This window comes from Canis aureus, chromosome 11 (genome assembly GCF_053574225.1).
Source record: "Canis aureus isolate CA01 chromosome 11, VMU_Caureus_v.1.0, whole genome shotgun sequence".
In the NCBI taxonomy this organism is placed as follows: domain Eukaryota; kingdom Metazoa; phylum Chordata; class Mammalia; order Carnivora; family Canidae; genus Canis; species Canis aureus.
This window is the reverse complement of record NC_135621.1, coordinates 71072655-71089980: the sequence shown is the minus strand read 5'-3', so window position 1 is coordinate 71089980 and position 17326 is coordinate 71072655. Positions and strand designations below refer to the sequence as shown.

Below are 17326 nucleotides of genomic sequence, written 5' to 3'. Positions count from 1 at the left end.
AAATTCCACATGAGTGAGATCATATAATTATCTTTCTCTGATTGACTTACTTCACTAAGTGCATTACCCTCTAGTTCCATCCATGTCATTGCAAATGGCAAGATTTCATTCATTATATATGTATAATATATGTCATATATATATACACACGCACACATATACATACACACAACACACCTCCTCTTTATCCATTCGTCTGTCGTTGGCCATCTGGGCTTTTTCCATAGTCTGGCTCTTGTGGACGTTGCTGCTGTGAACATTGGGGTGCAGGTGCCCCTTTGGGTCACTACATCTGTATCTTTGGGGTAAATCCCCAGCAGTGCAGCTGCTGGGTCGTAGGGCAGCTCTGTGTTCAACTTCTGGAGGCCCCTCCACACTGTTCTCCAGAGTGGCTGCACCAGTTTGCATTCCCACCAACAGTGTAAGAGGCTCCCCTTCTCCACATCCTCCCCAACATCTGTCGTTTCCTGACCTGTTCATTTTAGCCATTCTGACCGCTGTGAGGTGGGATCTCATCGTGGTTTTGATCTGTATTTCCCCGATGCTGAGTGATGTGGAACATTTTTTCATGTGTCTGTTGGCCACGCCTATGTTGTCTTTGGGGAAATGTCTTTCCATGTCTTCTGCCCATGTCTTGACTGGATTACTTGTTATTTGAGTATTGAGTTTGATATGTTCTTTATAGATTTTGGATATAGCCTTTTATCTGATATGTCACTTGCAAACGTTGGTTGTCTTTTGGTTTTGTCGACTGTTTCCTTTGCTGTGCAAAAGCCTTTTATCGTTTGTTTGTTTGTTTGTTTGTTTTAAGATTTTCTTTATTTATTCATGAGACACAGAGAGAGGCAGAGACACAGGCAGAAGGGAAGCAGGCTCCCTGCGGGGAGCCCAATGTGAGACTCAATCCCAGGACCCCGGGATCACGACTCGAGCCAAAGGCAGACTCTCAACCACTGAGCCACTCAGTGTCCCAAAAGCTTTTTATCTTGATGAAGTCCCAGTAGTTCATTTTTGACCTTGTTTCTCTTGCCTCTGGAGACGTGTCTAGCAAGAAGTTGGTGTGGGCAAGGTCACAGAGGTTGCTACCTGTGGTGTTCTCCTCTAGGATTTTAATGGGTTTCTCTCACATTTAGATCTTTCATCCATGTTTAGTGTATCTTTGTGTGTGGTGTGAGGAAATGGTCTGGTTCCATTCTCCTGCATGTGGCTGTCCCAATTTTCTCAACACCATTTGTTCAAGAGACTGTCTTTTTTCCAGTGGATCTTCTTTCCTGCTTTGTCGAGTATTTGTTGACCATAGAGTTGAGGGCCCATTTCTGGGATCTTTCTTCTGTTCCATTGATCTATGTGTCTGTTGTTTTGCCAGTACCACACTGTCTTGATGATCACAGCTTTGTAATAGAGCTTGAAGTCTGACATTGTGATACCACCAGCTTTGGTTTTCTTTTCCAACGTTTCTTCAGAGTCTTTTTTTGGTTCTATACAAATTTTAGGATTTTATGTTCCAGCTCTGTGAAAAATGTTGATGTTATTTTGATAGGGATTGCATTGAATGTATAGATTGCCCTAGGTAGCATAGATATTTTAACAATATTTGTTCCAATCCATGAGGATAGAACATTTTTCCATCTCTTTGTGTCTTCCTCAATTTCTTTCATGAGTGTTTTCTCCAGTTTTCTGAGTATAGGTCCTTTGCCTCTTTGGTTAGGTTTATTCCTAGTTACCTTATGGTTTTTGATGTACCTTCAAGTATTTCTAAAAACTTTTCTTTCTGCATGTATAGTTTTATATAAATGAATTGAGGAGAGAAGTGCCATTTAATTCTTCAAATATTGTGGTAAAATGCTTAATGTGTGTGGAGAACTTGGTTACCAATAAATTATTAAGAAAGGCCTCAAGAAATGATTGGTTAGTAGAACCAAGTTAAAAGAACCTCATTGTCTTTATATTTACAGAAATTGCTGGCAGTCTTTTCTTTAATGTTCCATCTGAAAACTTTTTCCCATGTAACAGATTTTCAGAGGAATTTATTCGTCAGAGATAAAAATATTTTAAATCGAGTATCTGGACTTTGAAGTTATCATTTTAAATTTTTCTCTTTTTTAAGATTTGTGTGTTCACCAAGCCACAATTGATACCTTTATAGGACAGAGACTTAAAAATATATGGGACTTAGTTTTAGATGCTGCTTCACCAAGGAAATAATTCAGCATTGGTTAGTTGGCTGCTTGGCAAGTTGCAAAAAAACTACTCTCAGCTGTGAAGTTATAATCTTTTATAATGGGTAAAAAAACAAACAAACAAACCAAAAAGCCACTTTCATACAAATCACGTTTTGCCAAATTTAATCTCTTTCTAATTTAAAATAAAACTGCTACTGGTTGATATTTTACTATTTTTCTTCAGCTATGATATGAGGATTGTGACAGGATAGGAAAACTGATTTATTTATTTATTTATTTATTTTTTAAATTTTTATTTATTTATGATAGGCACACAGTGAGAGAGAGAGAGGCAGAGACACAGGCAGAGGGAGAAGCAGGCTCCATGCACCGGGAGCCCGACGTGGGATTCGATCCCCGGTCTCCAGGATCGCGCCCTGGGCCAAAGGCAGGCGCTAAACCGCTGCACCACCCAGGGATCCCCTGATTTATTAAACATATTTTCCTATTATGCTGGGCACTATGCTGGGTGTGGAGTAGCAGTATGTATTAGTGGTTAAGCAAGTCTATGGTGGGAAATTGGCAGGACTTTAATCCTGTCTCTGTTTCTTAACTAGCTAAGTGACTTAAAGCTTTACTTTCTTTATTTATAAAACAGGGTTAGAATAGTGTTTCCTTGAGAGAATGAAAAGATTAAATGGTGTCATTCACAGAGAGCGCTTAGCACATGATAGCTGCTCAATAAATTAATCTTTTTCAGTATATTGCTCTAAGATGAGAATTGGTTTGGTTTGATTTGGTTAGAAAGTTTATTTTTGTAATAAATAATCAGGACCTGTTTTAAAACTATTAAACCCTAGTACTATCTTTTGTCCTATAAGCTGTTATCATAATAGCAAGGTAGGAAATGGAAGATTCTGTTCTTTCTTTATTCATTTAATGAATTCACTGGCCCTAGAGGAAACAAAGAAGAACCTGTAAAGATAATTTTAAAATATTCCAGAAAGTAATTCACATAGGTTCCCTACATAATTTATTTTATTTTTTAAACATTATTTATATTATTTATTTATTTATTTAGAAGAGTTTTTTTTTTTTACTCATGAGAGACACAGAGAGAGAGAGGCAGAGACACAGGCAGAGGGAGAAGGAGGCTCCATGCAGGGAGCCCCATGTGGGATTCGATCCCAGGACTCCAGGATCACGCCCTGAGCCAAAGGCAGGTGCTAAACTGTTGAACCACCCAGGTGCCCCTACATGATGATTTATAACGTCACTAAGTCTATACCGTTGGACAAGTTACTTAACTCTAAGCTTCAGTTTCTTCCTTTGTAAAATGGAAAATACGGAGTTTCTTCATATGATCTTTAAAGGCTCAAATACATTTAAAGCACTCAGCCCTGTCTCTGGCAGGTAATAAGCACACACACAAAATATTATTATTGTTATAAATATATCTCTTAAAAAAACAGAAGCACTTTGGAAAGAGGAAAATGTAACATTTTACTGTTTTTAATATCATAGTGATGATTTATGAATATGATAACATTAGTGCTAAGTCCTCAAATAAAAATACATTGAAGACTCTTGAATGATGATATACCTTCCTAGTTAAAAGTAGGATATTGCTAGAGTCTGTTGAGTAACAAAACTAAATAATCAGTATTCGTATAAAATTCAGTGCATTTATCCTAAATGTATCAATAAAGTTCTTTGTTGTCTTTAAAAACTATTTCGTCAGCTTGAGCAATAAAACCTTATTTTCTTTTTTTCTTCTTTTGATTCTTTGAAATGAGCACATCATAGTCCATAAAGTTAACTACTGTTTTTTCTGGAATAACATTTTTTCTTCTTTTTTCTTTTTTAGTGAGACACATGTTTATTCAAACACAAGATACCCCAAATCCCAACAGTTTAAAGTTTATTCCAGGAAAACCAGTTCTTGAGACAAGGACCATGGATTTTCCCACACCAGCTGCAGCATTTCGCTCCCCTCTGGCTAGGTATATTGCTGTTTCTCATTTGTTTTTACCAAGAAACATAAATAACTGACTTTGGGGGTAAGGCAGCCTCATTTAGTGATTGCGTTTTTAGGTGCACTGCACTGTTTTCAGTGTAGAGAATGCTTTATTTTCTTCTCAGGTAAGAGATTTAAGAAAAATAACAGTTGATATTAGGAAACCCTTCTCCTGAAAAGTAATGTATTTGAGAGATCTATAGGGATCCCTGGGTGGCACAGCGGTTTGGTGTCTGCCTTTGGCCCAGGGTGTGATCCTGGAGACCCAGGATCGAATCCCACATCAGGCTCCCGGTGCATGGAGCCTGCTTCTCCCTCTGCCTGTGTCTGTGCCTCTCTCTCTCTCTCTCTGTGTGACTATCATAAATAAATAAAAAATTAAAAAAAAAAAAAAAAAGAGATCTATAGCAAGACTAAGATTTTATATTTTCACTTAAAGAAAGTTCATCAAAATGATAACATAAATTTCCATTCTAAATCTTTAAAACTGTTCATAAAAAGAAGTGAAAAGTTCATTTTTTTCTTAAGGATAACTGAATTTTTTGGATGTTTCAAAATGGAGCAGTTTCTAAAATATTCCATTCAGAACTATAAATAATAATAATTATTAGATTTGGCATGATTTTTAAAAAACTGGTCAATTAGACAGTTTTTTTATAATAAATTTATTTTTTATTGGTGTTCAATTTACCAACATACAGAATAACACCCAGTGCCAATCCCATCAAGTGCCCCCATCAGTGCCCGTCACCCATTCATCCCCACCCCCTGCCCTCCTCCCCTTCCACCACCCCTAGTTCGTTTCCCAGAGTTAGGAGTCTTTATGTTCTGTCTCCCTTTCTGATATTTAGACACAGTTTTTAAATTCACTACATGTTAAATGTAGGTCAGACGATAAAGGACAATAAAATTACTGGAATAAACCTCTTTAGTAATAGCTAGAGAAATTATTTGTAATAAGATGTATTAGATCAATCTACATTAATTTACATTAGCCTGATACTGATTGCCAGGGGTATTTGGAAAGTAAATCTTAGATAACTGCTTCTTTATTTTTTATTTTTTATTTATTTTTATTTTTATTTATTTATGATAGTCACACAGAGAGAGAGAGAGAGAGAGGCAGAGACATAGGCAGATGGAGAAGCAGGCGCCATGCACTGGGAGCCCGACGTGGGATTCAATCCCGGGTCTCCAGGATCGCACCCTGGGCCAAAGGCAGGCGCTAAACCGCTGCGCCACCCAGGGATCCCTAGATAACTGCTTCTATACACACAGCCATTTTATATGAAGAGCCAGAAATATATTCATCTCAGGAATTTGAAAATTTTTTTTAATTAAAAAAATTTTTTTAGTAGACTCCATGGCCAGCATGGAACCCAGTGTGGGGCTTGAACTCAGGACCCTGAGACTGAGATCTGAGCAGAGATTAAGAGCCAGCCTCTTAACTGATGGAGCCACCCAGGCTTCCCTTCTAAAATTTCTCCTTAATAAAAATGTGCCTTTCCTTTAACCTACACATGCCACTTCTCATGATATACCTTAGAGCATTTGTTTTTCATACTTTTTTTTTTACAGTCCACAGTAAGAAACATTTTATATTACAAACCAGTATATACATACATGTAGATGAACGTATAATTTGTACATATTCGATGGTACAGTTTTCACCCTGACATTATATATTCTTATTTCCTTTCTTATTTTCTTTATTCTATTCTGTTTTATTATATTCCATAAAATCCAGATCAATACCTAACTGATTTTACAAGTTACTAGTGGAGTTGAAAAACACTGCCTTAAAGAACATCCACATACATATACAAGTTGGTACCACGATGTTCATTGCAGCTTTGTTGGTAATGTTAACGAATTGGAAACAACCTAAATACTCATCAGTAGGAAGAGTTCAATAAACTTCGTTTGTCCATAGTCTGTAGATATTAAAAATGATGAGAAGAACCCTCATTTACTGTCATAGGCTGACCTCTAAGACCCACTGTTAGTGTGCCTGGGTGGCTTAGTCAGTTAAGCGTCTGACTCTTGATTTCAGCTTGGGTCATGATCTCAGGGTTGTGATATTGAGCCCTGCATCAGGCTCTGCACTGGGCATGGAGACTGCTTAAGATTCTCTCTCCCTTTCTCTTTGTCCCTCTGTCCCCATCTCTCTCTCCCTCTCTAAAAAATAAAAAGAAAGAAAAAAAAAAAGAGAAGAAAGAGACTGTTAAGTGAGGAGAGCATGTTGCAGAACACTGAGTACTGTATGAGTATTATGTATATAAAAACCCAAAACTATACTAACATAAGGTCTGGAAGACTGTATGCCCAAGTGATAACAGTAGATTTGGGGGAGGGGTGGTCAAGAGGCATTTTCAGTTTGTATGAATAGTTTGAAATGTTTACATCAAGAATGAATTTATGTATTTTGTATTTAAAAGGATATAAAAGTGAAAAAGACACTCTGTTCAGTTACAGATTAGCTGGAGCTTATTCCTGTCAGATGTTAGTTGGCAAAAGCCCTTTTCAAATTAGTCTTTTGAAAGCAGCTCATTTCCTGAATTCTCAGAATTTATTATCTTCAGTCAAGCAAAACTAATCTTGTTTTTGTTGTTTTAACAGAGAATGTTTTTACTGTAAGCTAGATGTAAGCTTCCTGAAAACAGAGACCAGTCTGTCTTGCTCATCATTCTAGCTCTAGTGCTTAGTACAGTGTGATATTCAGTAAGTTTTGAAATATTTATTGAATGAATGAGTAACCGAATAAATAAGAATAAACAGTAGTGTATCTTACTTCAGAGAGTCATTTGACCTATTTCTCACTATCCTATATACAAGACAAATTTAAGCACAGTGTAAGTCTGTCTCTAGTGACATGTAAGAGGGCTCTGTAGTATCTGTAATATCTCTGTAGTTGGCATGTGTATTCAATACATTTCTTTATCTGCGACGTTGATAGTGATAGTTACCAGTTTTCAGATGGGAACAATCGCTTCTATGTTAGGTGGCAAAATTCAGAGAAATGTTTAAAAAGTTTCAGTAGGCTAAAAAAAAAAAAAAGTTTCAGTAGGCTGAAATGATAGGTTAAAGCAAGTCAGCTAAATTCTAACAGGAACAAATACTAAGGCTTGTTATTTAAATTTTTAAAACAAATAGCACAATTGTGGGATAGAAGAATCTGACTTTTTAGTTTGTTATGTTGGATGTGATGCAGTACTCAAAAAAGTCAGTCAAACTTTAAGAGTTTGTCCAGCCCAAGAGCGGCAACAGTCTTTATATTCTGTGTAAGTTAGACTGCATTTGGCATATGTGTTCAGTTCCGGGTATCATATTTTATTTTCGACATTGTAAAAGTTGAAATTGTTCCAAGAAAAGTAACTTAAATGGCAAAGCATGTGTAATCATGTTTGAAACTCCTTTTCAGCTTTTTCTTTCTTTAGGTTCTTTAGAACCTATGTAGTCTTGCCTAAAAGTCCCCATGATATGGCCCAATATTGAGTTGATTCTTCTGTATGGTCCTTTAATTTGAGAAAAAAGCTTTCATAACAGTGCAGGTGTACAGAGCCAGTCAACGGACCTACTTATATATAGGTCTGCTTGGGTTTATTGGATCAATACTATGCAGCCAGGTACCTTGTAACTTCTTGTAGGTTTAATATTGAATTAGAGAACCCAGATGACATTTTTTTAGATAAATTCCTAAATAATTTCAAATTAGTAATTCCAATAATACTCTTACAATGGTAGACAAAGAAAAGGTAAACTGTAACCTTTTTTGGAGTGTGTCAGCTTTTATTCCTAATAAGGGGTAAGGGGATAAGGAAATTGCTCTGGAGTGTAATACTAGGTATGGTACATATACCAGTGATTGGGGAAGGAAGATGTATTTCAAAATCCCTTGTAGGGACTTTCCTTTTTTTTTTTTAATTTTTAAAAAAATTTATTCACGAGAAACAGAGAGAGAGGCAGAGACACAGGCAGAGGGAGAAGCAGGCTCCATTCAGGGAGCCCGACGTGGGACTCGATCCCAGGACTCCAGGATCACGCCCTGGGCTGAAGGCAGCACTGAACCTCTGAGCCCCCCGGGCTGCCCATGTAGGCACTTTCCAAATAATAATCTTCCCCTCCTCCTCTTAGAGGATTTTATTTTTATTCTATTTTATTTTATTTTTATTTTTGTTAATATTTTATTTATTTATTCATAGAGACACAGAGAGAGAGGCAGAGAGAGAAGCAGGCTCCCTGCAGGGAGCCTGACATGGGACTCCATCCAGGGTTTCCAGGATCACGCCCTGGGCTGCAGGCGGCGCTAAACCGCTGCGCCACCGGGGCTGCCCCTCTTAGAGGATTTTAAAAATTAATTTTATTGAGGTATAATTTACATGAAATAAAATTCGTCAATTTTAAGTGTATAGTGCAGAGTTTTTGTTTTTTAAGATTTTATTTATTTATTCATGAGAGAGGGAGAGACACAGGCAGAGGGACAAGCAGGCTCCATGCAGGGAGCCCGATGTGGGACTCGATCCCCGGTCTCCAGGATCACACGCTGGACTGAAGGCAGCGCTAAACTGCTGAGCCACCCGGGCATCCCTAGTCCAGAGTTTTGATAAATATATAAAATTGTGTAACCACCAGTAAAATAAAAATATGCAACATTTTTATCACTGCAGAAATCCCTCATTTCTCTTCCCATAGGATCTTTTTGATTCACTTTCATATGGTGGTAACTATTTTGTTTCAGGGTAATGAATCCCAGCTTTGTTGAGATATAATTGATGTAAAACATTGTGTAAGTTTAAGGTATACAGTGTGCTGACTTGATATACATGTGCCTTGCAAAATGCTTACCACAGTGAAATTAGTTAACACATCTGTCACCCTGGTAACTATTGATCTTTCTGCCATCATAGTTGTATATTTTCTAGAGTTTCATATAAATAGCACCTTACAGTCTTTTGTGTTTGGCTTCTTACATTTAGCCTAATGCTTTTGAGAGCCCTCCTTATTTTTGCATGTTCCAGTAGTTTATTCTTTTTTATTGCTTAGTAGTACTGCATTTTACAGGTACACACAGTCTGTCTGTTCAGTTATTCACTAGCTGATAGACATTTCCAAACGTTCTTTTTGGCTTATAAATAAAGCTGCTATACAGATTTATATACAGGTCTTTGTGGAGCATGTTTTCATTTTTCTTAGGTAAATACCTAAGAGTGGGATTGCTAGATCTTAGGGTAAGAGGATGAAACAAGATTGGCTAGGAGTTGATAATTGTCGGCCATGAATTATTGATGTTGATGATGATATGTTAAAGGTTCTTTTACTTTTCTGTCTACCTTTGTATGTGTTTAAACTTTTCTATAATAAAGCATTTTATTACCTCTTATTTTTTATTTATTCACAGACAGTTATTTAGGATTGAAGGTGTAAAAAGTGTCTTTTTTGGACCAGATTTCATCACTGTCACAAAGGTAAACATAGGATTATATAAAATAATGTGTCAAGTTCTGTTAATTTTTCCTAACATTCATCTCCAAAATTTTCTTTCTTAGTGTATTTTATACATATTGTTATTAAAAATCTCAAATTGTTTACTTCTTCTATTTTTCCAGTTAATTGTTAAATAGAATTTTCAACTTGAAGTTAACTATAGTCCAAATCCCTCATTTTTTATTTTTTATTTATTTATTTATTTTTTTAAAGATTTTATTTATTTATGAGAGACACACAGAGAGAGAGAGACAGAGACAGAAACAGAGACACAGGCAGAGAGAGAAGCAGGCTCCATGCAGGGAACCTGATGTGGGACTTGATCCTGGGTCTCCAGGATCACACCCTGGGCTGAAGGCGGCACTAAACCACCGAGCCACCGGGGCTGCCCAAAAATCCCTCATTTTTTAAAAGAGAAAAACTTGAGCTTCAGAGGATTGAATACAGAATTGTGTCCAGTATTTTATATCCTACAGCAGGGCCAGGACTCAACCTGGGCAGGACTAGAATTTAGGCTCCAAGTATTATTTTTACTAATTCTTTTTTTTTTTTCTTTCATACTTGAGATTTTATTGGTGGTTTTGATATTTTTAGTAGTTCTTAATTTAAAATGATAGAGTAAAAAGAGAAGCAAACAGATATAATCAAACTATGTTTATATATTTGACCAACAGAATGAATGTGTACCTGCTTTCAAAGCAGGCTCTTAAGTCATGGCACATCTGCTGCAGTACTTCAGAACTTCACAGATAGGAGCAGTGGACTGTGGTGTTCTGCAGCACCTGTTAACTTGTGGATGTCAGAAAGTCCGTCTAACCATTCTACCCATTTCCCAACAGCTGAGGTGGTATCCTCTAGAAAAGGCAGTTCCGTTTTTTTGTTTTTTTTTTTTTAAGATTTATTTATTTATTCATGAGATTCACAGAAAGAGAGGCAGAGACAGAGGCAGAGGGAGAAGCAGGCTCCATGCAGGGAGCCTGACGTGGGACTCGATCCTGGGACCCCAGGATCAATGAGGTCCTGGGCTGAAAGCAGCGCCAAACCGCTGAGCCACCGGGACTGCCCAGGCAGTTCTGTTTTTAAGTCTACTAGATGAATGGGAAATGGACTGTTTAAATTGGAACTATGTTCACTTTTAGGTCTGTTGATTGTGTGTATTGATGGTAAGTGATGATAAGTGATATTGATGTGTATCACTAACTGAATCACTTGTTTAAGATTATGTCAGAATCAAAACTTTTTATGTACTTAAGAAGTTTGAAAGGATTACTCTGAGGTTTTTTTTTGTTTTGTTTTGTTTTTTATGATAGTCAGAGATAGAGAGAGAGAGAGAGAGGCAGAGACACGGCAGAGGGAGAAGCAGGCTCCATGCACCGGGAGCCCGATGTGGGATTCGATCCCGGATCTCCAGGATCGCGCCCTGGGCCAAAGGCAGGCGCCAAACCGCTGCGCCACCCAGGGATCCCTACTCTGAGTTCTTGATGTACTGATAGAACTGATAAAAGTGGACTGGATCAGTGACGTGTTACAAACAGTCCAGTACAGTATTCTCTTAACAGCTTTCTATGTGTGGAGGAGAATTAGTTTTCCTCCATGGTGGCAGTCCCACTGGCTCTAGTTTTTCCTACAAGTTTCCCAAATGTAAAATGTTTTTCCCTGTTGTTTTAAAGTGTTACCAGCTCTAAATTCTCACAGAGCCCTCCCTTACCCCTATTGGTTGAAGTGGCTCTCCCTCCAGGAGCTCATTGCTCTGTTTATTGTCTTCATTGCACTTATCACTTAGTCACATTTTTTTTTGGTTGATTTTTATTATGTGTCTTTCCTACATTGGAATGTAAACTCCATAAAGATAGAGATTGCCCATCTTGTTAAGTTCACCTAGAACAATGCCTAGCACATGGTATGCACGTCAAGAAATTTTTGTAGAAAGAAGCAATGACATAAGACTTCATAGACTGAATTTTCAGGCTTTGAGGGGTTTCTGCCAATAGAACTGTGGTGAGTAAATCCGTGATGACCAATCCCACTTGCTTACCAGTGTAGAGACATCTGACCTATCTTTGGTATTCTTCAGTTTGCTTTCTTTGATATTTTTTGAGGGTGAACGAGGACCAATTTTGTTTAATATCTCCAACGTGTCTGGTATGGCATTTACATAACAGAAGTGCTTTACGTATATCATCTAATTTAATTAGGTAAACTAGGTATTCTTGTCTTCGTTTTATAAATGGCAAATTATGTGTTTATTTTATTTACTTTTTATTTTTATTTTTTTTTAATATTTATTTATTTATTTATTCAGAGAGAGAGGCAGAGACACAGGCAGAGGGAGAAGCAGGCTCCATGCAGGGAGCCTGACATGGGACTCGATCCTGGGTCTCCAGGATCACACCCCGGGCTGCAGGTGGCGCTAAACTGCTGCGCCACCGGGGCTGCCCTATGTGTTTATGTTAAAATAACAAGATTTTTTTTTTTTTTTTTTTTTTTTTTTTAGTCCTTTTAAATACAGCCTATGGCATGTAAAAATTTTTTAGATGAAAATGTGAGTGTGTCTTACAGAGTTGTTTTTTTTCTTTGACTTGATTTTGGTAAGTCAGCTTTTATTTCCTTCCTTATTCATAATTTAATTACTCTTTCTGGAATGTTTCCAGCCCCACTATTTTTTCTTAAGTAAAATAGCATAACTAATAAATAATAATTTAAGTTAGGGCATATATTGAAATTTAACAGGTAGAATAGTGATTTGTTTTCTTTCAGTTACCTTTTGTAAGCACTATTTCATCTACCTGATACCTTCAGCTATTACCTGTTTCCTTTTCTGATTTATAATTGATAATTCAGAGACTTTTTATATATAATTTGTTATTAAAATGAATATTCTATGTTTTTTACAGGTATATTCATAAAAATGAGTATTTTATATATAATTTGTTAAAAATGAATTATTTATTTCTTTAGCAGAGTACAGACAGTTTTCTATTTTTCTATCCTTTGAAATAACTTTAATAATTCCAATTTTTTTTAAGTAAGGTCTGTGTCCAACATGGGGCTTGAACCCATGACCCCAAGATCAAGAGTCATGTTTTACTGACTGAACCAGCAGGCACTCCTGTTACTTTTTTCTAAATGAGTAAATGTGTTTGAAGCTTATGTACTGCCTTTTTTTCTCATTCAGATAACTTTGGAATATTTTTCTTTTTTTTTTATTACCACTATTTTCCTACTCAGTAGAGCCCCTACTTCCTGAAGATCTGAAGCCCTCTGATCCATATTCCCAATAAGTTACTAAAGTGTTATCCAGAACCAGTTCCTATTCCCAGTCACTAAGGCACTCACTAGTTTTGCTCTTGTATCCATAGAAGTGCTCATTTATCTTGTCTTCTGAATACCATGTCTAAATCGTTTTTTTTTTTTTAAGATTTTATTTATTTGAGAGAAAGAGCGAGCATGCACATGAGTAGAGAGAGAATCTCAAGCTGTGAACTGAGCACAGAGCCCGACATGGTATTTGATGCCAGGACCCCGAGATCATGACCTGAGCTGAAATCAAGAGTCTAATTTAAAAAAAAAAAAAATGCTTAAAATTAAAAAAAAAAAAATGTTTAAGGGATCCCTGGGTGGTGCAGCGGTTTAGCGCCTGCCTTTGGCCCAGGGCGCGATCCTGGAGACTTGGGATCGAATCCCACGTCAGGCTCCCGGTGCATGGAGCCTGCTTCTCCCTCTGCCTATGTCTCTGCCTCTCTCTCTCTGTGTGACTATCATAAATAAATTAAAAATTAAAAAAAAAAAAGAAATCAAGAGTCAGATGCTCAAATGACTGAGCTATCCAGGCACCCTGAATTGGGTTCTTTTTTTTTTTTTTTTTTTATTCAGTCTATTCATTTATTCATTCTTTCAATGTATTTATTGAGCACTCTTGTGTGCATGCTGGTAACTGAAGACACAGTGACCCCAAAGGCATGATACCTGCACTTTACGGTCTAGGGAGTCTAATCTGGTGACAGAACTCTTGCATATTATTTTTGTTTTGTTTTGTTTTGTTTTGTTTTGTTTTTTTTAATTTATTTTTTATTGGTGTTCAATTTACTAACATACAGAATAACCCCCAGTGCCCGTCACCCATTCACTCCCACCCCCTGCCCTCCTCCCCTTCCACCACCCCTAGTTCGTTTCCCAGAGTTAGCTGGGTTCTTAATCCATGGCAAAAATAGCCCCTTTATGCATGTGGACTCATTTTTTTTTTCTCATTTTTAATAGTATTTAAGTATAGCCACTGGCTAACAGCCCCCTGAGAATCTAAATGGACTGCATCTAATAGTTTTTCCTCCTAAAGAGCTCTCTTTTAAAAAACTAAAAGAAAATATGCTCCCTTTCTCTTTTTAGTTATAGTACTATCTAGGTATTTAATAATCCACTTTTTAAAAAAATGGAATCAACTAGTTGGCCAGACATAGAAGTGACATAGTTATTCTTTTTTAAGGATACCAGGCTCGGGGGATACCTGGGTGGCTCAGCGGTTTAGCGCCTGCCTTTGGCCCAGGGCATGATCCTGGAGTCCCAGGATCGAGTCCTACATCGGGCTCCCTGCATGGAGCCTGCTTCTCCCTCTGCCTGTGTCTCTGCCTCTCTCGCTCTCTCTCTGTGTCTTTCATGAATAAATAAATAAAATCTTTAACAAAAAAAAAAAGGATCCCAGGCTCGTTGGAGGTTCATAAGTCCTCTAGCACAACAGCTATAGATAAGAATGTTAATGTTCTCCAGTTTTGTCTTTAAATTTCTTCAGTTCTCTTAAGTAATACATGTGAATTGAAGTTTTTGGATACTTGTGGGATATCTTGTATATTTGATCAAACAACCCTATCCTATTTCCTTTAAAAGAGTAGGAATTCTCTTGGTCATTTTCTTTAATCACTGAGTTCATTCAATATTTTAATTTTCTTCACTTCATGAAAAAAAGTATTTTTTAATCATTGTAATATCTCCCTATACAAGACATGGTACTACAGCACACTTAATACAAGTTTGATGAATGAATGGATGAATGTATGAGGAATGTTCTAAGATTATATCTTCCAAACGTCCTTATAAGCCAGATCCATTAAGGACTGGAATTGACAGGTCTTCTCCAGAAATGCCTGCTGTTGTTACACAGTATAGGATGTATATAGGAAAAGATTTTTAAAAGATACAAAGTATTGTTTTGTATTAGTCTTTGCTTTTGATTAGAAATACAGCATTTTCCTTTAAATATTTACAGGAAAGCGAAGAGTTAGACTGGAATTTACTGAAACCAGATATTTATGCAACAATCATGGATTTCTTTGCTTCTGGCTTACCCTTAGTTACTGAGGAAACATCTTCAGGAGAAGCAGGTAAGGTACTGTGCTGGGTAATTCATATTTAATCTAATTAAACATTTTTTTCCTACTTTCTTCACATTTCTCTTGATTTTGGAAGTCATGAGAATACAGATTTTTGTCGTTGTACCATGTTTAGATCTGGAACCAATTCTAGAGGGAACAAAACTTCACATATACTAGTTTTTTTCATCATTTTTGAAAACTTGTATATAAATTGAATATATTATACAAAACTGAAGTTTTCAATTACAAAAATTTTCCAACTTGTTTTCCTCTCAGATTTAATAGAGGTTAATTTTTTGCCATAGTTGTTTTAGACTGATTTTTCAATAAAACATTAAAGACAACCCAAACCCCACAAACCCCATCCATCAGTTTCCCCTTTCTGTTTCCAGAGATGTATGTAAACCTGGTTTGTTTTTGAACTTTTACTATAAGTCTCTGCAGGGAATATATGGTATTGGTTTTTTAAACTTCAAACAATGTATGTTATATATATACAACCATTCTGAAAAAATGTAGTTCTAGGTTAATTGCTAGATCGTATTATATAATAAATTTAATGTAAATATACTAGAAGGATAAATGCTAAATTCTGATAGTGATTGTTTATGGAAGTGATAGTGGGGAATGGAACTTAGGTTTGTTGGTGTAAGAGAATTTTTTGCCTTTTTTTAAAAAAAGAGTTATTTATTTATTTTAGAGAGAGAACATGTGTGCTTGTGTGTGGGAGGAGGGGCCGAGGGAGAGACTCATTCAAGCTGACTCTCTGCTGAGTGTGGAGCCTGGTGTGGGCTTTATCTCATGACCCATGAGGTCATGACCTGAGCTGAAACCAAGAGTCCAATGCTCACTGACTGAGCCACCAGATGCCCAACATAAGAGAGTTTTAGTTTTATTATATTTGATTTTTTTATTAAAAAGATTCAAAGTTAATATAATTTAACATTGATAATTTTTATTTACATTGTTGTCAGAATTCTGTGTGTGTATTGTAGCATAATTGGGATTATCTGTATTTTTAGTTTTCCTAAAGGTAAATTTCTGAAAAAAATTTCTAAACCTTAAAATTTTTAAAAAGGTATTGAAGGTCAGTATATAACCTTACAAAGTAAAATCAAAAATGAAACAAAATGAAAGAACTGATTTTTATTCAGATTTGTAGAACATTTTGTAAATTTTCATAAGGGTTACATCTATATTTAGTATGGTTGTCATTTTGAAAAAATACTAAATTGAAAAAAGTGTAAGTTAATTTATGAAGTAGGTGTGGCTTTGTGTCTCAAACTGTACATCAGAATCCAGGCAATCTTTTTTCTCTGCCACTTCTCAATCCTTCAGGATGATGAAAGTTTACAAATTAGTAACCAAAAAAATTCAAACCCTAACATCATTAGTAGATCAAGTTATGTCAGTTAGACACCTTTATTGTCAAGTATTTTTTTTTTAAAGATTTATTTATTCATGATAGACATAGAGAATGAGGCAGAGACACAGGAGGAGGGAGAAGCAGGCTCCATGCCGCCGGGACCCCGATGTGGGACTTGATCCCGGGTCTCCAGGATCGCGCCCTGGGCCAAAGGCAGGCGCTAAACCGCTGAGCCACCCAGGGATCCCCTATTGCCAAGTATTGAGTTGACTGGTGCTCCTTAATTTCCTTCAGAGAATCCAGGGGCGCATGGGTGGCATAGTTGGTTGAACAACAGACTCTTAGCTTCTGCTCAGGTCGTGATCTCGGGGTCATGAAATCGAGCCCCATGTTGAGCTCCATACACAGCACAGAGTCTGCTAGAGACTCTTTGTCTCTCTGCGCCTCCTCCTGGCACATGCGTGTGTGTTTTCACTCAAATAAACAAATCTTAAAAAAGTTTTTTTCTTCAGAGAATCAAATGATCTTCCCATCTCCCCAACTATCATTTCATTTCCATTTCCCTTATATCACCATCAGTTACATGTTCTGTGCTTTTATTATTTTTTTTAATGAGACATTAAGTTAAAATCATCCTGGTTTAGTACTAGTATTTGCATTGATATAAAATTTCTGGGTTTTTTTAAATTAAAAATTTTTTTGAGATTTTATTTATTTATTTGAGAGAGGGAGATAGCAACAGAGATAGCAAGAAAGAGCTAGAGCAGGGAGGAGAGGGAGAAGCAGGCTCCCCCCTGAACAGGGAGCCTGACACAGGGCTCCATCCCAAGACTCCAGGATCATGACCTGAGCCGAAGCAGATACTTCACTGACTGAGCCTCTCAGGTGTCACTAAAATTTCTACTGTTGATATATTTTATTTGCAATTGTTTCT

General features: G+C 36.8%; 1 protein-coding gene across 6 annotated transcripts in view; it reads left to right on the top strand.

Annotated features, from left to right (window-relative positions):
- Positions 1-17326, top strand: part of NFU1 (NFU1 iron-sulfur cluster scaffold) — a 28290-nt gene that overhangs the window by 5231 nt on the left and 5733 nt on the right. For 3 of the 6 annotated variants that reach the window (XM_077915709.1, XM_077915710.1, XM_077915708.1), the window contains exons 3-5: positions 4030-4165; positions 9578-9644; positions 14921-15035. In XM_077915709.1, coding sequence (XP_077771835.1) covers positions 4030-4165; positions 9578-9644; positions 14921-15035 — 318 coding nt within the window. The remainder of the gene's footprint in view (positions 1-4029; positions 4166-9577; positions 9645-14920; positions 15036-17326) is intronic. The other 3 variants (XM_077915711.1, XM_077915712.1, XM_077915713.1) reach the window with 2 other exon arrangements.